This window comes from Sapajus apella, unplaced genomic scaffold (genome assembly GCF_009761245.1).
Source record: "Sapajus apella isolate SASKATOON/1434 unplaced genomic scaffold, GSC_monkey_1.0 scaffold6, whole genome shotgun sequence".
Taxonomy (NCBI): domain Eukaryota; kingdom Metazoa; phylum Chordata; class Mammalia; order Primates; family Cebidae; genus Sapajus; species Sapajus apella.
Window position 1 is genome coordinate 14,186,054 of NW_022436946.1, and position 25,642 is coordinate 14,211,695.

A 25,642-nucleotide genomic window follows, 5' to 3' on the forward strand; every position below is an offset into this window, starting at 1 on the left:
CCATTTCAAAAAAAAAAAAAAAAAAAGATTATCTTCCCAGTTGCTGTTTCCACCATTGTCTTGATAAAACATAGGCACTGGAGTGGAGGGGGCGGTGGGATAGCAAAAATACTTAAACATTAGTTTGACCAGAGGAGAATGATTGATGTGGCCATGCGGGCATCTACCTGTGGAATAATTGCCCATGACAAGGACAAAACTCAGAGAACCGTCTGCTATACAGAATTTGAAACTCATTTTGGTAGTGCCTAAGAACTTCTCCTAGCCTAAAAATCCAATTAGAAGAAAAAAGAAAGCTATGTTGTGAGACCTCTTTGGAGATAGATGACATAATTTGGGGTTCACTTCATGGAAAATAAATGTCATTTTGCTTACTGAAGGTTGTATGAATAACCTAAATGTAGGTCAAAATTATCAGACTTATAAACTGTTTTTTTTTTTTTAAATTCAACACATAAAATGAGCTTTGAAAAATTTATTTGTGGATTCCTTAAGTTACCTTTTTGCATTACTTTAAAGAAGAAACATTGCAAATGTTTGCTGTATTAAAGAGAACAGCTCACACCTTTTCACAGAATCTGAGAAAGTAGCAATTAAAAATTGTATATTAGTGCTATCATCTACTTCTGAAGCTCCAGTTTGTAAGCACTCTTTGTTATTACTTTATAAGATGCCAAAGTTAAAAATGTTTTCTCAGTTAAAAAAAAACATGGAGTAACACATAAAAATGTACTTAGTCCTTTCGCTTAAATAATAAGTCACGTTCCTTAGCTTCTACTGTTACCTGTAAGGTATAACATTATCAATGGAGAATAGTAACATTTCATAAAACATACCATTTAAGAGGGGAACAACGCACAATGAGGCCTACTGGAGGGCAGAGGGTGGGAGGAGGGAGAGGATCAGGAAAATAACTAATGGGCACTAGGCTTAATACTTGAGTGATGAAACAGTCTGTACAACAAATCTCCATGACACACGTTTACCTAAATAACAAACCTGCACATCCTGTATATGTACCTCTGAACTTAAAATAAAAGTTTAGAAGAAATTTTTAAACCTTACCATATATTAACTTGTTCTCAACGTAATGTTTTAGCATACATTTAGTAACATACATTAAAGTTGTTGGATGTTGATTCTCTTAAAGATTTTAAATTTCTAATTTCTATTTTGAAAAGGAAGAAAAAGACTACCTAATGTTACAAAAACTAGAAATATATATCTTTGTATAAAGAAAATTTGTCCTATTGGAAAAGTTATAACAAACACAGTTTTAAAACTGTTCTCTTTTATATATATATGCTTTCAAGTTACTCATAAATTGCTCATAAATTATTAATGATTGGGCTCTAGGGTAAGGATTTAGCATATTTTACATTTATTAGCTATAACTTCAAGTTCACCTGTGTTCAAAAGATCCCCCCCACAGGAAAAATCTGCATAAAGTATTAGGAAAACACAGGCACCCAAGAAAAGCCGACAAACTACCAGAGGCAGTAGATAAATACAGAACACCAAAGACCTGGTTTTACATAACTAGACCAGAATTTTACTGTAGCATAGCTAAGCTTACTCTAGGGTTTATTTTATTTGCAATCATCTAAATAATTTATTTGCTATTTCCACAGGACATGGCTAGTGTACTGGAAATAATCTTTTGTGTGTTTATAACACGTATGCACTATCATTTTCATTTGAGACATTATATTAGCTTGTATAGAACTGTAAACTGTGAAACAATTTGGATAATGAAGAAACTTGCTATGAGCTCATTTTAGTTATATATTGGCAATTATATAAGAAAACACTAACTTCCATGCATGAAAGCCATAAATCAGGAGCTCAATAATGTATTTTACCAGATAGCCTTGATGGAAAATGTGAGGTATCAATGAAAGGCAGAGACTGTAACAAGTAGTTCTTTGACCTAAGATCTCCCTAGTGTATTAGCAACCTCAAATTGATAGTTTGTCAAAGTACTACCAGCAAGTAACAATATAAAATAAAGTTATTACTCTGATGAGATTGTAATGCTTTTGAAATCAGATTAAGACAAGATTAATACCACTGGTAACTGCTAAAGCAAATGTATATCATATCTAGAGAGAGAACATCACACTAGGCCTTAAGTAATTTCTATTTCTCTCTCCCTCTCTACACACACACACACACACACACACACACACACACACACACACTCACCCCTAGTGCTTCATCAAAAATAACCAGGTATATGAAAGCCAAGCCAATCTTATTCAACAAGGAGCAGCAGCAGACAATAGCTATAAACATTTAAGAGATCTAAATAAAACGACAAAAGTTTTAAAATGATTTGGAGAATATGTTTAAGGATATGAGAGACAAGATTGAGAATTCTGACAGAAAGCTAGAAATGACCAAAAATTCCGAAATTTTAAAAGTGAAAAACATCATAACTTAATAAGAAATTGCTTTATGGGTTGAATGAGATTAGATACAGATGAAGAAAGACTTAGGGAAATAAAAATACTGGTCTAAAGAAAATGTTCAAAAGGAAGGACAAAGAGATTGAAGGCAAGTAATGGGTGTAGGAACATTCAAAACTTGAACATCCATGTAACTTAAGCCCCATTAAGAAAGGCTAGAGAGAATGGAGCAGAAGCAATATTGTAAGAGAATTAATGAACGTTTTCCAAAATTGTTGAAAAATATCAAGACACACACTTAAGAAACCATACAAGCCTAATTGGGATAAATGCAAAGAAAATCATACCTAAGTAATCAAGGTAAAACAAGAAATCAAACATGAAAATAAAGTGCTACAGTCAGAGGGAAAGGACAGATTACTTTTAAAAGACTATTTTCTGACTTACCAAAGAAACAATAAAAGTGATGAGACAATACAATAATATTTTAAAGTAAGGAGGAGGGGAATTACAATCTATAATTTTATCACCAGCAAAAGTACACATTAGAAATAAAGGTAAAATAAAGCCATTTCATACAAAACCAAAATCTGACATCATCATCACTGCACAAAAGGAAATCCTATATGTAATCTCAGAGATGCAGGAAAGAATTAAGAAGATATGTAATTGTAAAAAAACATAATAATATATAATTATTCAAAGATTTATATTATATAAAGTTAAATACCTAACAATAGCATATAATTTAGGAGGTATACAAAAGTAGTTGAGGCATTCCAAGGTTCTCAAATTTGCCACAAAGGAATAAAAGTACTAACATGCATTATGCTTGTTTTAGGCCATAGATGCACCCCGTACCCACAATAGTCACCAGCAAAGCAATGTAAAATAAGGTAAAAATAATAAGCTAAAGCTAATGGAAAGGGGGCAGTGCAATTACAAACATGCTTAATTCATAATTAGGAAAGTGAGGAGAGAAAAATATAGCACAAGAAGAATAAATTGTATATAGTAAGTCAGCATATTTGAACCCAAATATATTACTGCTTACATCAATTATAAAAGGATCAAATACTCACTGAAAAGGCAAATATAGTCAGACTGAATACTAGACTGAATGATAAAATGAAATTTACTTATTTTATGCTTGTCAAGAGACACACCTAAAACATAAACATATAGAAAATTTAAAACTAATAGAATAAAAATGGAAAAGCCATGCAACCACTAAGCAATGGAGAGCTAGTTTTACAGATTTTAGTATCAGCCCAAGGAGAATTGAAGGTAAAAAAAAATTGAAGGGATGTTTTATTATGATAAAATTTCAATTCAGCAGCAATTTATAACTGTTCTAAATTTGTTTATAAGGAATTCTCGACCTTTTTTCCATTATCATCCTGTTCCCTTATGGAGCCATTTTAGATATTTCTTTCCCTAATCACACTCCCCCTAGTCAAGGAAATTTCAGTGCCAAATTGACTGAATATCTGTTTATGTACTGAACGTTTTAAGGAGGTCACAAACCATTATGATGTCTAAAGGTTTTTGGCTCCCCAAGAACCCAGTATTTCTCCTACTGTGAAGGTAGTATACAACAGCACAGTATGAAAATACTAGTTTAAATTTTATAAAATTGCTGATATTCAATGTTGATCTAAAAAAATGACAATTTTACATTGCTGAACATAATATATAAGCACATGATGGAAAAATAAAGGAAAATAATTTTCAATCATGAAGTTCGTTTTAATATACCTCTTTCAGTAATTAATAGAAGCAAAGAAAATCAGTAAAGATACAAAATGTTTCAATGACATGATGAATAAATCTTATAATTGATGTCTATAGAGCACTATACCTAACAATTGCAGAATACATTTATTTCAAGCACATGTAATATGTTTAGAAAAGCTGACTATATATTTCATTATACATTCAAGTTTTGAAAAATTCGAAGATCTTAATGGTATACAGTATGACTTGTAAGCACAGTAGAATTATACTAGGAAACAAAGACAAAAAGACAACTAGAACATCCCAATTTGTTTGCAAATTAATAAATGTACTTCTAAATAACCTATGGGTCCAAAACAAATTATAATTGAAATTTTGTCTTGAATTAACTGATAATAGGAACACTAAATTTTAAAACCTAGAGGAGACAGCTAAAACTGTGAAAAATAAATTTACTCCTTTAAATGTGTATATTCAAAAAGAAGAAAGACTGAAAAATAATCAACAACGAATCCTTGAGAAATTACTAAAACTGACAATGAAAATGGAAAGTCTGAATAGCCCTTAAAAATAAGTCGAATTAAAACTGTAACTAAAAACTTGCCCACAAAATATTTCAGACCCAGATGAACTTATTTGCAATTTATATTAAATATCTGAGGAAAAAAATGATAAACTTACAAAAGCTCTCCCAGAACATTTTTACAAGGGTAATATTTCCTAAGCAATTTAATAAAGTCAAGGAACCTTGATAAGATCATAGCCACAAAGGATAATTTTAGGTTAATGGTTTTCATCAACATAGTTTCAAATCCTAAAAATTATTAGCAATTCAGAAACAGAGTAATGTGGGATTTTGAAAATGAGCATAACATGTCATGACCAAGTTAGATTCATTCTAGGATTTGTTTGATTTGAAATTATAAAATTAATTGCCTGCTATAAATAGGGTAAAAGGGAAAAAATCATATGACAACTATTTTAAAGAACACTTAATAAGTTAAATGCTTAGCAAACTAGGGATAAAACAAAACTTTCAAATGTTATAGAAAATATCAAACTTAGTGGGAGAAAGTTGAAAGCTTTCCTTCTGAGACTGGAAACAAGATAATGTTGCCACGATTACCCCTTCAGCAATATGCTGAATATCCTATCCAGTACAATAAAACAAAGTTAGCAATATTAAAAAGGAAGATCGATGACGATTAGTATTCTTGGATGTTCCAATTACCTATATGGAAAAGCAAAATAATCTATAGATAACGAATTGGAATTTGTGAGTTTTGCAAAGTTGCTGATAACTACCTGATATACAAAAATTAATTGTTTTTCTATGTATCAGTAACAAAAAATTAAAATAGAAATTGAAGAGATGCCAGTTGGAATACCATCAAAATATTAAGTGCCTAGTAAATGTCTAGCAAAGAATGTGTAAAATGACCACAAAGCTAGCCAGAAGATATTACTGACAGAAATTAACAAAGACCTAAACAAATAGAAGGATATATTATGTTTATGATTTGGAAGACTCAGAAAAGATGTCAATCTTCCCAAATTTATTTATATCCCAACAGTGTTTTGTTTTAGGGAAGAATCTAAAGTTAATTCTAAAATTTTTACAAAAATATAAAGAATCAAAAATGATAAAAATCTCAAAGAAGAATAAAACATGAGATTTTACTAATGGAAGAAAATGTTTGTAACATATATAACAATCAAAGGTATCAAATATAGATATAGTATATATAAGTATATATAATATCCTATAAATTAATATACAAAATAACTTGATCAGAGACTTGATAAAAAAAATTTACATGGCCAATATACATGTGAAAAGGTGCTCAAACCATTAGTAATCAGGGAAGTGAAAATTAAAGCCAAGTTAGGTTACCACTATACACCTACCTAAAATGGTAATATGTAAGATCAGTGAGGGAGTAGAGTAGTTGAACATATATTGTTGGTGGGAGTGTAAATTATTTTAACCACTTTGAACACTTTTGAATTTTTTTTAACCAAATTTGGACGTAAACATTCCCCTCCGGCCCAGCAACTTTATTCCTGGGTATACCCTCAACAGATATGCCTGTGCATGTGCACCGAAAGACAGGTCCATGAATACTTATGCTGGCATTATTCATGATGTTAAAAACTGGATACGATTAAAATATTTTCTACAGTAGAACAGTAAATAACTTCGGACAATGAAACAATGCAACAACGAAAATGAACAAGATACAGTGATAGGCAACAACCTATCTAATCTTAAGATGTAACACTGAATGAATGAAAGAATGGAAGGGGCATGACGTGTTTCCTTAGGTGCCAAACATGTAATAATGTTCTTTTTCTTTTCTGTCTTGATTTGAGTAACTTCCATGTAGGGGTTCAAGAGTGCATAATTATATGTTAGATAATTTTCTGTTATGTATGCTATAGTTTAATTCAGAAAGTAAAAAAAAAAAAAAAAAAAAAAAAACAAGATTTCTCTTAAATGTTTAAACACCAACAGCACTGTCAACAAAATTATAATTCCATGAAAAATTTCTAAAACTTGAAAGCAAATAATACCACTTGATACACTCACATGATATTATGCTCCTCCATACTCTGTTCTAAGCACTTTGCAAATAAAGTCATTCTGTTCTTTCAAGAATTGTATGAAGCAGATATTAGAAACATCTTCATCTAACAAATAAGTAGAGCAAGGCCTAGAGAGAGTAAGTAACTTCTTCACAGTCACAGAGCTAATAAATGAACCATATTATGTCACCGGATTATGTCGCCATATAATGTCACCAAAATACGCACTGTTGATCAATGCACTCTACTGCCTCTCAGAGCAAAACACTGGAAGTTTAAGGTGTCAGATTAATACATTGTGACTGCATTTAAAATAAAATCATGTTTTTTCTTCTATATATTTGAACTTCCTGTATAAAAATATAGTGGGTAGATTAACATTTTCAAAACAGATATTTTTATGTTTTGCGTATTTTAAAAATGTCTTCTAACTCATTCTTAAAATGATAAAGGATGAATTTTAAGCATATAAAAACCATTAAAAACTGTTAGCAAAAAGCTGAGGTTGAATTTCAATTATTAGCTACAATTTATTTGAGTCTCAGTTTCCTTGCTTTTAAAGTGGGCATAACAAATCCCCATCTAAGAGGAACGTTCTAGAAAGTTACAGGACATTTGCGTTATGAACTGAATAACTACTTAGATAGGAAAGCCAGAAATTCTAGAACCAAAAGGTTTAAATATACATTATAGGTACCTGAAATCTAAAATGTTAAATAACTTGCCAACAGTATCATTCTTAGCATCTGGAACTTGAACTCAGGGCTTTGGGTTACAAGGTCAATGCTCCTTGAAAAAAGCTGAATCCTCATTTTTTTTTTTTCTGCTTTTCCTTTTCTCCTTTCACCCAAAATAAGCATATTAAATTTTATTACTCATTATTGCCATTTAATCCAATAGATGTATTTGATAATTTGGTTTCCAAAGATTTACATTTTAGGAAACAATATATTTAAGTAGGCTATGTTCTCCAACTCAATGTTTTAATTTTTTGGTATTACTACTATATACAAAGCTTTTATATGCATTTCGTCAAGTTTAAGAAGGGCCTCTCTCTCTCATGCACCCACACATGGGCACTTAGGGGCAACATATTCAACGAAAAAGAGAACAATATTTCTTAATTATTTTATTTATAAGATATCGAACTATATTTCTAATAGTGATTTTTAATGATTAAAAGAGATTTATAGAGAAAAGTTTAGAATGTTAGTTTTGTTATTCCAAACTGCCATCACACAAATTCCTGTTTTATGTTTATTCGTTTCGTATTATTTTATTTTTTACCCCAAACACAATAATGAAGATCTAGAAAAATAGAAAATAAAAACTACTAAATATGGAAAATGACCAATACCTACATTTTTCCAAATGAAGCTAAAAACCCAATTGAAATTAGGTTCTTATTTAATTGGAAAAGCATGAACACTCATCTTAAGGGCATGGAAACACACTATATTTCTATCACATAGAAAACAACTTTTTTCTTAGATGTAGTGACCTTTTCTAAATCAAGGCATTCTTTAGACCTCTGTATTACTGCAGCATCTCCTCTTACAAGAATGCTTTCTACACTTTTGTGAATGACTGAGTTCTTTCATCTGACTGGACCCAGCTGGCAAGTGGCATAATGAGAAAGGGAAATGAAGTCTTTTTTCTTCCCCTCCTGGAGAACCAAGAAATGTATAAATCATATCCAAAAGGAAGAAGCATTAGTTGCTTGCATAACTGCACAAGCTGTACATCTTAATATGTTTTCTACTGTTTTATGAATAACTGATATTACAGTATAATTTTATTTTAAAAGTCTATGACGTGTGATTTCCTAAAACAGTTTGAATAAATACAAATTTTGCATGTATAGTTAATTTGAAAAATTAAAGTGAACTGACCAATTCTAAAACAAAATTTAGTCAAAATGTTTAAACCAGCAAAATATGTATCATAAAATATGTATATTCAGCTTATGGAAAGGATCTCAAATAATTGGGCATGTAACAGGCCAAATTTTCTTAGACACATACCAACTCAAAGAAACTTTGAGCTTGACTAAGCCCCTCATTTCATACATGAGAAAACTGGTGCCCAGAGGGCTGATTGGCCCAAAGTTACTCAAACAAGAATGATGGGCTCCCTATCTTCTCGCTTCCAGGACTCTTACTTCCAGGGAGCTCTCTGCTCCCTAGCCATGTCAAAGGCACATGGGAGAAATTTAGCAAGGGTCAAAGGAAGAAATGAATGAAGAAATGTTAAAACAAAACAGAACTCAGGCTGGACGCAGTGGCTTCTTACACCTGTAATCTCAGCACTTTGGGAGGCCAAGGTGGGTGGATCACTTGAGGTCAGGGGTTCGAGACCAGTCTGGCCAACATGGTGAAATCTCGTCTCTACTAAAAATACAAAAACTAGCCAGGTGCGCTGGAGCATGCCTGTAATCCCAGCTACTCGGGAGGCTGAGGCAGGAGAATCACCTGAATCTGGGAGGTGGAGGTTGCAGTGAGCCGAGATCATGCCACTGCACTCCGCCCTGAGCAACAGGGCAAGACTCTTGTCTCAAAAACAAAAAAAAGTAATAAAATTAAATAAAATGAAAAAAATAAAATAGAATTCTTTCTTTTTTTACCTTCTATTTTTTTTTTCTGGTCAATTTAAAATATCACAAGATAAATAAATGTCAGTAACTTTTTTCAATCGTAAATGTAATACATTTATAGGGGGGAAAGTTGAACAATTTTAAAGTATATACAAGAAAAGTAAGCCTTGTTCCTATCCCATACCCTAAGTTCTCTTCCCAGAGGCATTGTTGTTTTTTATTTGAATTTCCAGAAATTTTCAATAACTACATCTGTGTATATGTATTCATAAAAATGTTAATGTAGCCCCCCCCGATTTAATACATCTAAAAAATCATTCCAGATTTTTTCATGTATTGCTTCTTCATTCTTTTAAATGACTATATGGTGTTCTATTGCATGATTTTACAATAATTTTTTAAGAATTCACTTATTATTGGGTTCAAATAGTTTGATTTTTTTTAAGGTTACAAACAATGCAAAAATAAACAATTCTATATGTTCATTGACAAAGATTTGCTAGAGTCAAAGAGAAAGCAAAACATTAACCATTTGGTATCTTCAGGTATCAAGTTTTGACCAACCCAGGCATATGGTAGCCTTCCCATGTCTATACCTGGACCTATGGAAACAGACTCCTCACACCAGGCCAGTCCTGGACCCTATCCCCATGCCAGAGCAAAAGAAGATTCTTAGAGATTAAGTTTATTTAAGTTATGTACAGACTTCAGTTTTGAACAGAATCCTTTTTTGTGCATGTCTGAAGCAGCGGGAATAATTATCATCTTATAGAAAGGGTATTTTATATACTTCCTATTTATATGTGAATTGTGACTATGTAGAACACAGAAGGTATTAAGAAAAAGCCTGAGCAGGAATTTTAATGAAAAATTATATATAGGGAAAAAAAGTAAATATTACTTCAAATTTTACACAAGGAAAACTCCTCAAAACCTCATTACCAATCTTTATTTTTCCCTTCTTCCCCTAACAGATTCAAGAAAGAAAATCAAAAAGGGAGGGAGGAAGGACAGGAGAGAGAATGAAAAGGAAGGAAGGAAGGACAGAAGGGGAGGAGAGGGAAGGGGAGGGGAGGGGGAGGGGGAGGACAGAGAAGGGAGGGAGGGGAGAGGGGAGGGATAGGGAGGGAGGGGAGGGAGGGAGAGCGAGTGGGCAGGCAGGCAAGGGAGGGCAGAAGGAAAGAAGGAAAGAAGGGAGGGAGGGCAGAAAGGAAGGAACGTTAAATGTATGACAAAGTTTCTTTACTGGTATATTGACTGTGGCTATTATTTTCATACTTCTATACTGTAAACAGATAAATATATAAAGCATTCATGAAAGGATTTAAAGTTTGAAAATATTGAGATATTTATACATTATTAAGAATTGTATATGGCTTAATAGATTTCTGTGTGTTTTCTGTTATGTTATTTTTATCTAAAACTGCAAAACTAGCTCCCTATTTTCCATGCTTGAGGTGTTAAATGTGAACTCTCACTCAGAGGAGACACCAACTAGAATGCTCTGAGCCACACAGAATCCCAGAAATGTCTCCATGAAGGTGACTGAATTGCATCAACTCCCACCACTAGTGTGAAGCAGCAACCCTGTACAGGGTGGGGTGGGGGTTGGGCAAGGTCTCAGAGCAGACATTCAATGGACAATCAATTCACCAAAAATTTCTTCTGAAGGTTCCCCCAACTTAGTTATCAACAGGTTTTCATTTATTCTCTAAAAAAATCGGAATTAGAGTTGAGAAGATATTAAATGAAGCAATATAGAAAATCCAGGACAGTGACTCACATTTAGGAAAAAGACATTTGTCTTTTAACATTAAAGTTCCTAGTTGCAATTTTCACAATAGGAGTGCCACAGCCACGGAGGGGCACATCAACCTGATACAAGAGAAACAGAGCAGGGATAGGTGACTGTCTCAAGGTGATAGTCTTCCTGGGGAGTGATAGTCTTCCTGGGGAGAAATTCTCAAACCCAAGTTCTTGTTTTGTTTTTGTTTTTCCTTGGCAATGAGATTATCTTGGAGGTAAAATTATGTAAATTTGGACAACTGAGTAAAGGCAAACTACACAGAGACGCAGTGGAAATAAGAAATAGAGAGGTGGAAAAATAAAAGTAAATCACATTAATGATTCAGTGTTAATTTTGTCAGGTTAAATCACAGAATTTGGAAAGGAAAAAAGCCTCCAACAGCCTTATTTTAAAGATGAGGAAACTGAGGCTCCAGAGTTAAGGAAATGTGTCTTCACTCCCATGAGTAATCTCTGGAAGTTCCAAGCCACCATGAGAGCTTTCCAGATGCCAAGGGAATTTCCTACCATGCTGATACCACACTGTGCCAGTGTTCAAGATCATCGCAGCTATAACCTTCCTGGCTTGTGTATCTCAGCTGCCCAGGGTGTTCTCTAAAGACTCCAGCTTTCTATAACTCCTACAGTTTTAAGTTCAAGCAATGAGGAGGACGAAGTCAATGAACTGATTTGATTCACCACCTCAGGCCTGCACAGCAACTGAATCAATCTATAAGAAAACTTTGGCTTTCTTTAACATTCTACTTTTTAAGAACACCATTGCAAATACATGATTTCCAAAATACTAACAAGGTACTTAATCACACTATAGATCATCATATAAAAATAAATATCTGAATACATACAAAATTTATTTTTTTCTTAAATTCCAAATTGCATAGAGCTGCCTCCTCTGCAGTTTTCCATCACCGCCTCCCCTCCCAAAATTCTCCTTTTGTTCCTTCGTTTCTTTGTACAGACTCTTCATTTGTTTAAATATTCATACGCAACCAGAATATATTTCCTTATGTGGGAATCATTGCTTATTCACAGACACAGCCCTTGACATCCTGAAAACAGGTAGTAATGATTTTTGAAATAAAGGTTTGATACTTTCACATTTACATGTAAATGAAGCTAAAAAATTCTAGTCTGAGAATAAGAATAGCATAAAAACTTGGATCTAAAATGGATGTTAGAGATAACCCAGCACAACCAGTTGCTCTTATAAGTTGGGGAAACTGAGGTCAAGCGTAAGTGAGTGGCTCAGGGTCCCCCAGCTCATTAGAGCCTGAATGAGGATGTCCACCTTGGTTCACTACTTCGGTTTACCACCCTTGCTAGTGCACTCCATGAAAAAAAATTGCTAAGTACAAATCAAATCATTTAGATACTTAAATGACTCTTGAGAAAGTAGAAGGTATAAGTGCCTTGACCACACACAAGAACTCTGACATATTTCACTCTCTGTATTCAAATTTCTAACAATGCCTGATACATAATAGGTATTGGGTCAGTTTGGGTTTCTAGATTCCTTTTCCCTTTCTCTTCTTCAAATTTGCATGTAAACCACTTTAAAGAGTGCTAATATATAAAGTAGGCACCATCTCATGAATCAAAGTGGGATTCCTAGAGCCACTGAGGATGTTTGTAGAAGCCAGTGGTGCTGATCCCATGGCTACTCTCCTGTGGACAATGGAAATGCTCCCCAAAGTACACTCTTAGGGGAAATGGGGCTGCCACCAAGAGGAGGTGCCAACAGAGATTAGAGATGGTCTCTGTGCTGTGAGAGGGACTTGGCATTTCCAAATGCCAAGTCCCTTCTTCCTGAGCCAAATGTAGCCCCTAGGAGATAGATTCTTAGCTATAGATTTTTTGGGGGATTCATAGCTGAATGATTAAGATAGTGGATTATTTAGATAAGAATTTCTATATATAGGGAGTCCCCAACCAATTATGTACCCCAACAATGTGAGGGAAACCACTTCGAATACCTCTCAGATTCTACACTTAGATATTTCAAAGTCTATTCTGATCCTTAAATTTGACACTTCTCTCAAATACAAACAAAGCCCTTTTAGTATTGCTTGGGATTAGCTTACCACTTAATAAATTTCTTCCAACACTACCTTCTGTGAGTTAACAAACAGCTTCCTCCTGTGATCTGGGCCTGGCTAACAACAAATTAGACTTCAGAAGAATAATTACTAGGCAGAGGCATTTTCTAGGGGGTACATTCCCACTTTGAGGAAACTTGGTCATTTTACTTTTGCATTTAAGATGTCCTTTGGCTGAAAATAACATGTCAGTGTTTGAAATGTCCTTCCCTGTATCATTGACTTGATTTTTAGATTACATTTTAGGCTGGACTGACACCAAAAGTGCTTTTCAAAGACACTGGAAAAGGCCATGATTGAAAATTATTTAAATAATTTATAATATATGAAGGGTAGTAAATTCTGGGCAAACATTTTAACTAGGTTTTTACGGAGAACTGACAGTGAGTAGCTTTCTGCTGAATACTGTGTAAGGCATTAAAAGATGCACTAGTATAATTACTTTCCCTAAATTAATTCCTGTCCCTGACACATCTTAGACTTTTCCACCCTTGCCCTATGTAACTTAATCCAAAAAAAATTTTTTTTCTCCCAGCTAATTTGCTGACATATAGTCACCACTAATTTTCTCACGTGTTGTTCAAGTGAGTGAGTACATTCTGAAATCAGACAGCTTACAGTGTCAGGTAAAAATTCTTCCGAGGCAGATACAGTTTTTGGAGTTGCAACTAGTTAACTGTGGGCTTCTACTTGAGACAAAAAGTGACTTCATTTTATTGGAGAAAATGTCAATCAAGACGTAACTCCTGACACCCGTCTTTGTTTCTCCAGCCAGTAATAAAAGATAAAGCAGAGGAAATGGAGGAGCTGCAGTTATGCGTTTGCAACACACAAAGTCCTTGTTTTCCCACTAGGCGCTGCAGAAAAGCAATTGTCCATTCACAGCACATCTTCTGCATTTCAGAGCTAATATTTTTGCAGTTCTTAACTTGGTACATTACAGTCTTAGGCAGTTAATTTTGTTAACCCTTTGAAATCATGTTTGAAATCGTGCTTAATATGACTGCTATGTGACCCAGTTTTAAAGGTTTCAGGTTCTCAATGTTGAGAATAGAAACTTTAAGAAAATCAGTTAGAAATTCTGGAACAGGGTAATGATTTCAAATAATCCTGTCTTATTGGCTATTGCATAACTTTGAGAAGGGTAATAGGGAAATCCACGGTAACCATATATTACTTAAATTGCTGTTACAAAAACTCTTCAGATAGGAATGTTTTTTAGCAGGGACCCCCCCCCCCGCAACACATAATAATGTGCCATTGAAAGAAACATTAGCCCGGTGTTGAATTGCCCAGCTTCCTGCAGCATTTAGTGTGTTTACTATATATGAATGCATATGCCTGCCTTCTGGTGCAAAGAGGTTCACTCTTACCATTGCAATAGTCACTCTGGCTAGAGCACATGAAGAACAGAATTTCTAAACGATTAATTAGTCCCCAGGCTCAATCACTTAGATCCCTAATTGAATATCTGACTCCGCTTTCAACTATTGTAGGAAAAGATAATTAGCAAATTTGCAGCGGTAATAAAGAAGTTTTATTTTCTGTTATAAATCATAATATCAAAATTTCTGGTCATATAACTTAGTATCTGCATCTCTCCTGGACTTGTGAATCCAAAACAATTTTTGAAAAATGCAACAAGGTGATGAAGAATTTTTCCTAAGAATTCATTTTTTGGACATCTTCTATTGATTTTTTCTACCTTCAGTCTCACAACCAGCTTCTTCCCCTCTTGCTACTAATTTCTTCATCTTGAAGTCTGCTATCAACCAACATGAAAAACTCAAGAAAAAAAATAATTTTCTTCTTCCCTCTTCCGCAAACCTTACCAATCCCTTTACCAGCATTTTCCTGTCCTGTCCCACCAAAAATAAAAATTACCCAACTCCAAGATCTATGTTGGAGAAAAAATAGTGCATTTTTTAAAAAGACCACCTTAGCGTGGGCTCAAAGTGCAGTGTAAATGCCAGAGTCTCATTACACTGGTTGGAATGAAACCCTGTTGCCCTTAAACAGTTAATTCAGGGTAAGTGATCATGTTTAGTCAGTTCGCCTAGAAAAAGGAAGGAAATTCAAAAGCTGGTTGCTGTAGTAACAATCACAGACAAAAAAAATATATATGTACAGGTTCATTTTAAATAAAAATCCTGCTATCTCTCTGTGACTCTGTTCTCTCAAGAAAACTGAGCTTGCCGCTTAAATTTTTTGTACATACCTCAACCATTAAACAAGACATTTAACCATAGTGGCTGTTCTGTGACCTTTGAATGCCGTGAAATCTCTGAGCGGTGCTGCTTGTTCATGAAGACTTGTGCTGCAGAATCCAGCAACTTCATCCAGGATTAGAAATATAATTAAGTAAAAAAAAAGAAAAAAAAAGAAAAGAAATAAACACAAAAGCACACAAGGAGATCGAGAAAGAAGGAAGGTAGAAAGAGCGAGTACACCACTTTTCTCCCAGACAAGTGCTGGGACAGAGCCGAGCCTGCTGCAGTGCCCAGACCACTGACTGGCTGGGTGAGCAGCCGCCGGCCTGCTAGGCTGGGAGGTGCTGTCAGTTGCCACAGGCAAGGAAAAGCAGAGACCAATCGGCTTCAACTCTGGCAGCTTACTGGAGTGAAGCCTTTTCTGTTTATGTTTCCTCATTTCAAGAGTGACGTCAAAGGGTTTAGTTTTTCCTCTGCATGTGCTATTAATTTTAAAGTACTGTACTATGGGAAGAATGTGTGTGTGCCTGTGGTCAGCCTGGGCACCCCACTCTTGGGAGAACCCAAGAAACATTTTCTATATTCGGGAATACATTTAAAGAATTTAAAATACCTTGCGGTGAGGTGTAGAAAAACAAAAGCAAAACAAAACAAAAATTAAAAATAAAACTCTGAGCTAAATCGTACCAGCGAGATGTAGATTTTTTCCATCTGTGAGTGTATGTGCACATGCCCACTTGGCAGCTGTTGCTTATCTTTCAACCTAATTCATTTTTACTCTTACCTAAAAATGAGTTGTTAATTCATCTTGATAGCCATAGAGGCAAAATTGTGCAAATGCGCTGGTGAACAAAATGATGTGCAATAAAACAGAAATCCTGTATCAGTTTGTGCCACGGGTCCCTGAGTTTCCTCCAGCTTCTGTGGTGGAGCCTCAGGCTTGTTCCTGCCAGGGAGATGCCTCCTGCCCTGCCAGCAAGAGTCATTCAAGAAGCAGGACTATGGTGATGCCTGGGGCCTCAGCATGTTGCTGTTTCCCAAAGAGCATGAAGGTCCTGTTATTTAGGGATACTCCCCTTACCAGGGACCCCAGCTTATCCCTGGGTTACTCTTCCCACTCTGGAAAAGTCTCCATGGTTGCCATCTGTTGTTTCTGCCTCCCCCATATCCTCCTCCTTTTCCCCATCCCCACCCATCTTGAATTCTGCTAACAGACTTTTTTAGGGGGCGGGTGGGGGGTTGGTTACGGTGTGGGGCGGAACTTTCCTTCCTCTCTCTATGGATTGCATGGACTTTCCCCCCAGCCCCATTCCCACAACAGAACCACAAGGGCCGTGGGACCCATGGGGGCCAATCAGATTTCTCCATTGCTCCAACGCAGAGACTGTTTTAGAGGTGGGCACCACACTAAAGGAAGTCCACACTCCTTTTTGAAACACTAACATCGCTTCTTTGAGAAAGAAGGTATATTTATATATCCCTAAGAGCCTAGGCACTAGGGATAAGTAGCCCTGTAGTTGTTGGGGTTTGTCTTTGGTGTTGAAGCTACAAACAGTGAACAAAACAGATGATTCTTTTCTCCCATGGAGTTTACACTTTGGAGAAATAGGGAAATTGGCAAAGAAAAATAAGTAAACATATAATGTCAGATGATAATAAGGTCTTCAAAATAAGGAGAAAGAGGTGTGTGTGTGCGTGTGTGTGTGTGTGCATGTGTGGTATGTGTCTGCTATTTTAGGCAAGATGATCAGGGCAGCCCTCTTGATAAAACAACTTGGAGCAGAGGCCTGAATGATGGGACATAGCAGTTACTGTGTGTCTGTACATTCCATGCAGAGGAAACCATGTAAAGGCCCCACAACAGGTGGGTGTTTGGCAGATCCAAGGAACAGAAAGGGAAATAGAGTGGCTGGAAGAGAATGAGCAAAGCAAAGAAATAAGAAGAAAGTATGTCTGGGACAAGATCAGGACATGTCTTACAGGCCATGCATAGGACATAAATTTTATTCCAAGGTGAAAACCTATCAGAGTGTTTTGAGCTGAGGAATGGCTAGGATTCAACATGAATTCTAAAGAGATTTCTCTCTTTTCTCTGTGGAAGATAGACTGCTAGAGAACAAGAGTAGAAGCAGGGAGACCGATAATGAGGCCAACGTGCTAACCTAGGTGAAAGTGCATCATGGCTTGAACTTGGGTGACAGCAGTAGAGAAGGTGGGAGGGCCGGATTCTGGAAAGGGGCCTGAGTATTTGCAGAGAGCACTGGCAGTATTAGAAGATGAGAAGTGTGAGAAAAAGAGAGGAATCAAGAGTAATTTCCAGGTTGCTGGCTTGGGCAAACTAGACTAGAGTTGCCATTTCCTGATGTGGGGAAGCCTGGGAGAAGAGCCTGGTTTCGAGATGAAATAAAGAACAGTTTTGGACCTTCACTGAACAGCAAGATATTTCACTGTGCACTCTGTACCAGGCACTGTTCTAGGTACTGGGGAGAAAGCAGTGAAAACATATGCTACACATACACACCCTCCCACACGTCTTTCTTTGATCCCATAAAACTTAGATTCTTCCAAAAGGAGAAAGGCCATAAACAACAAATTAAAAATTTATAGAGGATATTGGGTGGTAATAATGCCATGAAGGGAAAAATAGGAGAGGGAAGGGTCGCTAGTCAGATAGAGGCTTGCAATTTTAAAGTGAGTATGCAGAGAAGGTGCCACGGCAAAGGCGATGTTGGACACAAATGCGGAGATGATGACAGGAGGGAGAGCATTTTAAGCAAGAGGACGTCGAGTGCAAGGCTCTGGGGACTGGAGTATTTGGATGGTAAGCAGTAGGAAACGGTAATGGGTGCAGAGGAGACAGATCATGGAGAGTTTTCTAGGTCATAGTAAGGACTTTGGCTTCCTCTCTGCATGAAACAGGGCTTTAAGGAGAGGAATGAGGCAATCTGACTTACATTTTGACAGGATTGCTCTGACAGCCATGTGGAGGTCAAGGGAGAAGAGAGTCTAATAAAGGATATATTGCAATAAAACAAGCCAGACATCCTAGTGGTGTCTACCATGATGCTGTGGTGGAGGAGGCTAGAAGTGGTTTATTTCTGATTATGTGTTGGTGTTGAGGACAATAAGATTTGTTAAATGGGTTCGGTGCCAAGGATAAAGGAGGGAGATTAGTGAGAGGAGCCAATGGCATCTCCAAAATTTGGGGTTCCATCAAGTAGAAGAACAGAGCTAGCACTGACCAAGAGGTGGTGAGAGGAGCAGGCTTTGCGGGGAAGATGAAAGTTTGATATTGAATACATTAACCTTGCCTATAAGATATCTACATGGAGATGTTGATTTCATGGAGTTTAGGGGACAGTTCTGGGCTGTAGATATAAATTTGGAAGTGATTGTATACCTGTGATACTTAAAGCCATGAAACTAGATGTGATTACCAAGGGAATGAGTGCAGATGGAAGAGCTTCAGACGGTCTATGATTATGTTATCAAGAATATAAAGAAGGACTAGCAAGGGAGACTGAGATGGAGCCTCCAGGAAGTATAAGAAAAACTCAGACAGGATGGTGTCTTAGAAGGCAAATTAAATATTTCAGTGATCAGCTGTGTAAAATGACACTTAGATGAAGACTGAAAATTGACCCTTAAACTTAGAATGTGTAATCATTTGTGCCTTTAACAAAAGCAGGTTGAGTGTAGTAGAAATGTTGAGAGGTTAAGAAAAATGAAAGAAAAATTGGGAACCTGGAGTACAGGCAATTCTTTCAAGGTGTTTTGCCCCAAAGAGAGCAGAAAAATGGAGCAGTAATTGGAAGGGAATATCAGCATGTTGTACACTGATGAAAAAAAAATGCAGTTGAGAGGAATAATTAGTAATGTGGAAGAGAGCGGGGAAATTATTGCTGGGGCATGAATCAAATTTGTGATAGGCTCCATGCCCTCCAGATATGTCCACACTCTAATTCCTGGAACCAAGGGACATGTTAAATTGCATGGCAAAGGGGATGTTGTAGATTTAATTGAGGTTCTGGAACTTAAAGTAGGGAGATTTTGTCATGAATTAGCTGAGTGTGCCCAATCTAATCACATGAGCCCTTAAAAGCAGAGAGATTTTTCTGGCTGGAAGCAGAAGAGAGATGCAGCCGCAGAAGTCAGAGATTCCAAGTTTGAAAAGGATTCACACAATGCTGCTGTCTCTGAGTTGTAAGCCCTGAGAAGGACTTGAAAGAGGTCTCTGTTGGCAAAGAGTGGACCCCCAACTAACAGCTAGCAAGAAAATAGGGACCTCAGTCCTACAACTTCAAGGAACTGGATTTGCCAACAACTTGAATAAACTTGGAAACAGAGTCTTGCCTGGAGCCTCCAGAAAATACAGCCCTGCGGACACCTTGCTTTCTTGCCTTGTGAGACTTTAAGCAAAGTACCTAGCCAAACCCACCTAGAGAAACAGGGACAAATACATATTGTGTTAGTTTGTTTCAGCAGTGATATAAAACTAGCAGAGCTATTGGCTTTGGAAAACAGAGTATTCTCTGCATACTCGCTTTAAAATTGCAAGCCTCTATCTGACTAGTGACCCTTCTTGCTCCTATTTTTTTCTTCATAAAAGAAAACAGTTGCACCACCATTGTATGTGAACATTCTCTGTGACTTCTAATTTCTCAGTGAAATAGGAGCTGTCTAAGAGAGGGGATGGGAAGGTGATGGAGGTTTGAGGAAAGAAGATATAAAATAGTCATCCAACAGAGTAAAGAGCCCAAATTATCAGAGAAATATAATATGATGGCCAAGAGCACTAGGGCCTATTTGAGTTTGGTTGTCATTAAGGTGATGCTAGACAATATGTTACCTTTGCAACATCTGTGAGACATCCAAATATAAATCTTATGTAGGCAGCTTATATATCATTCTGGAACACCATGGACAGATGAAATAATATTGAAAACCATGGGAGGGCATGAGATCACTTAGGGACTGTGAATAGACTCAAGGCTAAAATCTGTTTAGATAATGGGAAATTGAGGAGGATCCAGCAAAGGAGATCAAGAAGGAGCGGCTATGAATGTACAGCCAAGATAGTGGTCTCTCTCAGACCACTATCAAACAAGTTCAAACAGTTGGTGCTATGGATTGAATTATGCCTCCTCCCTGTCATATGTTGAAGTCCTTACCTCCAATATAGTTGGAGATAGGGCTTATAAGGAGGCAACTGAGTTAAATAAGATCACAAGGGTGAGTTCCTAATCTGATGAGGCTGATATCCTTATAAGAAGAGAAAGAGACACAAGCAGTCTCTCATGGGAGGACACAGAAAGAAGGTGGCTATCTGCAAACCAGGAAAAGAGCCCTCACCAGATATCATCCTGCTGGCATCTTATTCTTGGACTTCCATTCTCCAGAGCTGTGAGAAAATAAATCTGTTGTTTAAGCCACTCAGTCTGTTGTATTTTGTTATGACAGCCCAAGTGGACAAATAAAGTCAGTTATGGTAGTCAATTGATTTTCTTTTTTTCCTGAGGTTATTTAAGTTGGCTTTCTGTTACTGATCATAGGAAGTGTCTTAACACATTCAATGTCCAGTGTCCACGTTTCCTAGAGATGACTGTTGACGGTCTTCTCCATGATATAAATACTTCATCATTTGCAGCTTGAGAAAACTTTAAGGATATACCAACACCTATGTCTTTATCTATATCTATATGCATGCCTGTGTCCATGTCTATGTCTTTCCCAGTCTATATAATTATCTTCACCAAACATGGTAATATTAATCTAAGATGACTAAGTTTGAAGTACTAACTCATCTGCAGAGGCACCATTATTTAACACATACTTCAAAGTATTCTTGGAAGCACAGCATTTTAAATAACCCCACTTTCAGCAACTAATTAGCTATAAAGATAATCTAAAAGGAATGAGCTTTATTTTATTTTCATTTTTATCCAAATCTTCTTCTTAAATAGCCCATGATCGATCACTCATAGAAATGACCACTTTTTAGTCATTTTCTTTTCTTTGCAATTTAACTCTCTATATTCTCTATTAATGGAATAGAAAATACAGTCCTTCTCTTGCTGCATCTCTGGGATGACACATTTCTCAATAGCTTTACACATATTACATTCATTCAAGAAATACTTATTGAGTATATCAGTAGAAGAACCTAATGGTATGTCAACCCCAACATAACTGGGGTTGACAGAGACTAGTAGGTGTGGTTTCCATCTTAAAAACTTGTGTTCTCAACAAGTATAGGACACATGTTTTGATGATCATGATAAGAAGAAAGACGCAGCAAAGGCTCTAAAGGTTCAATGCAGATTCAGAGAAATGAACAGTTTCTTCTACCTGGGGGAATTTGGGGAGATTTTAGGTAATGCAGGAGATTTTATTTGTCCTTAACCAGGAAGACACATGTTATGTTGAGGGGCTGATGGGTAGGTTCAGTATGATGGGAGTAGAGGACATAAGAAAGGAATAATATATTGTGTCTCCACTGGAAAGTTTAGTGTAAAATGATAGATAAATTTGGAATTTCAACTTTACTTATTAGGAAATAAGATATTATTGAAGTTTTGCAAGGAGGGGATTGAATAGCAGTACTATAGTCCTGTGAGCAAAATGGTCTTATGCTGGATAAAGATTACAATATAAAGGAATGAGTAAGGTGATAAGAGTTCAGGGTGCTTTTGAGGCATAGAGTAGATAAATTGAAACCAGATTTTCAGCCCCCAAAAAAGGGCTTCTCCCTGAAGACAGTGACATCTGAGATGAGTTCTAAAGGATAAGAGGTAGTCTCAAGAGATATTGCAATAAAAAGAGAAGGCACGAGGGGTGCAAAAGTGTTACAAGCTGAGCATTTGCAAGGGCACATAGGTGAAGATGAGCATGGTTCATTCCAGGGACCAAGGCAAGCTCGGTTTGGGTGGAGTGATAGGAAGTGAAGACAGATAGGGCCTTTGAATCATGTTAAGAAATTGGGACTTTGTTCTAAGAAAAATATTGAAAAGTTTTAAACAGCAAAGGGCATAATCAAATTTGTATCTTGAAATATCACTTCGGGAGTCGTGTGAAGGCCAGAGAAGGAAAGTCTAGAGACAGAAAGACCAGAAGGGAAAGTGTGGTGCTGGTGATAATGTGGATGGGGAGATGTGAGTGGATTTGAGTCACTCAAAAAATGTCAGTGTGAGTATTTGATGATGAATTGAAGGAGAAAGATGAGGGATTTAGAATGGGACAAAAATAAGAGGTAAGATAATCAAGAATGACTCCCAGGCTTCAAGTGTGTTGAATTAGTACACCTGCTGGGTTAGGTCTGCCAGTGTCTTAGTCCATTTGTGTTGCTGTTAAGGAATACTTCAGGCTGGGTAATTTATAAAGAAAAGAAGTTTATTGGGCTCATGTTTCTATAGGCTGTACAAGCAGCATGACTCCAGCATCTGCTTCTGGTGAGGGACTCAGGAAGCTTCCAATCATAGTGGAAGATGAAGGAGAGCAGGCATCACATGGCAAGAGGTAGAAAGCAAGAGAGAGAGAGAGAGAGAAGGGAAATACTAGTCTTTTAAAAAAAAAGTTTAAATTAATTTTTTTTTGTATAGTCAGGGTCTTGCTATGTTGCCCCAGCTGGTCTTGAACTCCTGGCCTCAAGCAATGCTCCTGGCTTGGTCTCCCAAAGTGCTGGAATTACAGGTGTGAGCCTTCATTCCTGGTCCAAAGTATTTTCTTTTCTTTTTTTTTTTTTTTTAAGACAGAGTCTCACTTTGCTGCCCAGGCTGGAGTACAGTGCTGTGATCATAGCTCATTGCAGCATCGCACGCCTGAGCTCAAGCAATCCTTCTGCCTTGGCGTCCTGAGTAGCTGAGACTACAGGCACGTGCCACCATCATGGTCGGCAGTCTCTTTTCAACAGTCAGTTCTTGCTAGAAGTAGTAGAGTAAGAATGTACCATGGCAAAGATGTCACCAAGCTATTCATGAGGGATCTACTGCCACGATCCAAACACCTCCCACTAGGCTCCACCTCTAACACTGAGGATTAAATTTCAACATGCGAAGTGAAGGGAATAAATATCTAAACTATACCAGGCATGGGAGATGAAAAGTTCACTTTTGAACTTAACGTCAAAGTGATCATGGATATGTGGCTAAGAAACTTAGCAAAACAAAACAAACTTGGGCTAGAAGAAGAGTTTTGAGTAGCATCATCTTGGTGAAATTAAACTATATTAGCTCAGGAAGTGTGCCTAGGGTGAGAAGAGGATCTGGGGGAAAATGGAAAGGAATATCAGTATTGAAAGGAGGAGAAATCTATTTAAAAAAATGGAGAAGTGGCAATATCTGAGGAAAAAAATGAAGGATGTGGTATCACAGTATCCAAGGAAAACAATGTAAAACATAGTCAACAATGTTAAATCTGCATAGGGGAAAGTAGAAGACACCTTTTATAGCTATTAAATAGCTATACATTGTAAAGTATTGTGACATTGGTGTACATATCTATAAATTTTTTAAAAATTGAACCGAAAAAAAGTCTAAAAGTAAATCAACACAACATGTATGTAAAAATTTAGTAAAAGGTAAAGTTGATATTTTAATGAGTGGAGAAGAAATGAACTAGTTAGTAAATGATGTTAGAACAAGGATAGCCGTATGAAAAATGCAACCTGGGTGCATTTTCTATTCCTTTACCCTCTGCTCTTCAAGGTGAGAGCTGTCATCATCAATGAATCTTTAGAAATGCCTATTTTGAACATAGCAGTTATCTGACAATCTAATACATGCTGAAGTTTTTATAGGAGGAAAAACAAGGTTGTATTGTGACTCCTATGGCTATTTATCTGCAAACTGGAATTTTCTAATCTTGAGATGTGCCATGTTATAGGCTGGATCACGTCCCTCCCTCAACCAAAAATACAAACATGTTCAACTTAGATTCATTCCAAAATTCATTATACAAATATAAATTGCAATTAGATAAAAGACTCAAACATGAAAAACCAAAACTGTCAAATTGTCAGAAAATATTTGATTGGTTATACAAATGATCCAAAGCAAAAGACCTTCCCACAAAAGACATAAAAGCAAAGGCCATGAAGAAAGTGGGCAAAGTAGCTAACATCAAAATTATAGTCTCCTGTAAGAGCAAATACATCACAAATAGAGTTAAAAGACAAAGGACAGATGGAAAGAAATCTGAACCTGTATAAAAAATGAGATACACAATTGCACATTAGTATATCTCCATTAGATTTATAAAACTTAGAGAGTCTGGCTATAAAAAATGTGGATGAGAATATGGGCCCAAGGGAACTACTATACATTGCAGGTGGGAATGGAAAATGGTCCAAGTCTACAACCGCTTATCTGAAACCTTTGGGACCAGGGTTTTAGAATCCACAGTTCAGAATTCAGACTTTGTGAGATTTCTGAAAAGTAGTACAGATAGAGTTTCAAAATTCAGGATTTTTAAGGCTTTTGAAAGATTATATAGAGTTAATCTCTAACACCCTGAGTGGGGTCTGGGCAGCTCAACGTTCATCAGTAGGTGCTGAGAGCTCCTCCTCCCAGCACAGTGCTCTTCTCAAACTTAGTTCTAGACCTGATCCTCTGGCATGTGCCACCCTTCCAAATCTATCTAGCAACTTGTCATTTCTGCCAATTGATGCTATATCTTATACCAACTTCTTTCCACTTCATTATAACCCATCTGAATTCTCCTCCCTGTATCACTATAAGACAGTGATATCATCAGAGCACACTTTAATCGCTTTAAAAATAGAACTGGGCTGGGTACAGTGGCTCACACCTGTAATCTCAGCACTTTGGGAGGCTGAAGTTGGAGGATCACTTGAGTTCAGGACTTTGAGACCAGCCTGGGTGACACAGCAAGACTCTGTCTCTACAAAAAATAAATTAGCTGAGCATGGTGGCATGTGCCTGTGGTCCCAGATGTTTGTGAAGCTGAGCCAGGAAAGTTGAGGCTGCAGTGAATTGTGACTGCACCACTGCACTCCAGCCTGAGTGACAGAGTAAGATCCTGTCTCAAATAAATAAATAAATAAATAATAAAAATTGTTATTTACCAAAAAATCATTCCATAAGCATAATGTAAGTGTTTACAAGTATCTACTGTGATCCATAACTTAAGTCATTAACAACCAAATACATTAAGAATGAATTCCTTTACATTTGATGAGCAAGAGATAGT

General features: G+C 36.5%; 1 protein-coding gene across 1 annotated transcript in view; it reads right to left on the reverse strand.

Moving 5' to 3' along the window:
* Positions 1–15,828, reverse strand: part of PDE7B (phosphodiesterase 7B) — a 326,468-nt gene extending 310,640 nt beyond the window's left edge. Inside the window, exon 1 of the mRNA XM_032274704.1 lies at positions 15,445–15,828. Within this exon, the coding sequence (XP_032130595.1) occupies positions 15,445–15,465 (21 nt within the window). The 5' untranslated portion in view covers positions 15,466–15,828. The remainder of the gene's footprint in view (positions 1–15,444) is intronic.
* Between the last annotated feature and the right edge of the window lie 9,814 nt (positions 15,829–25,642).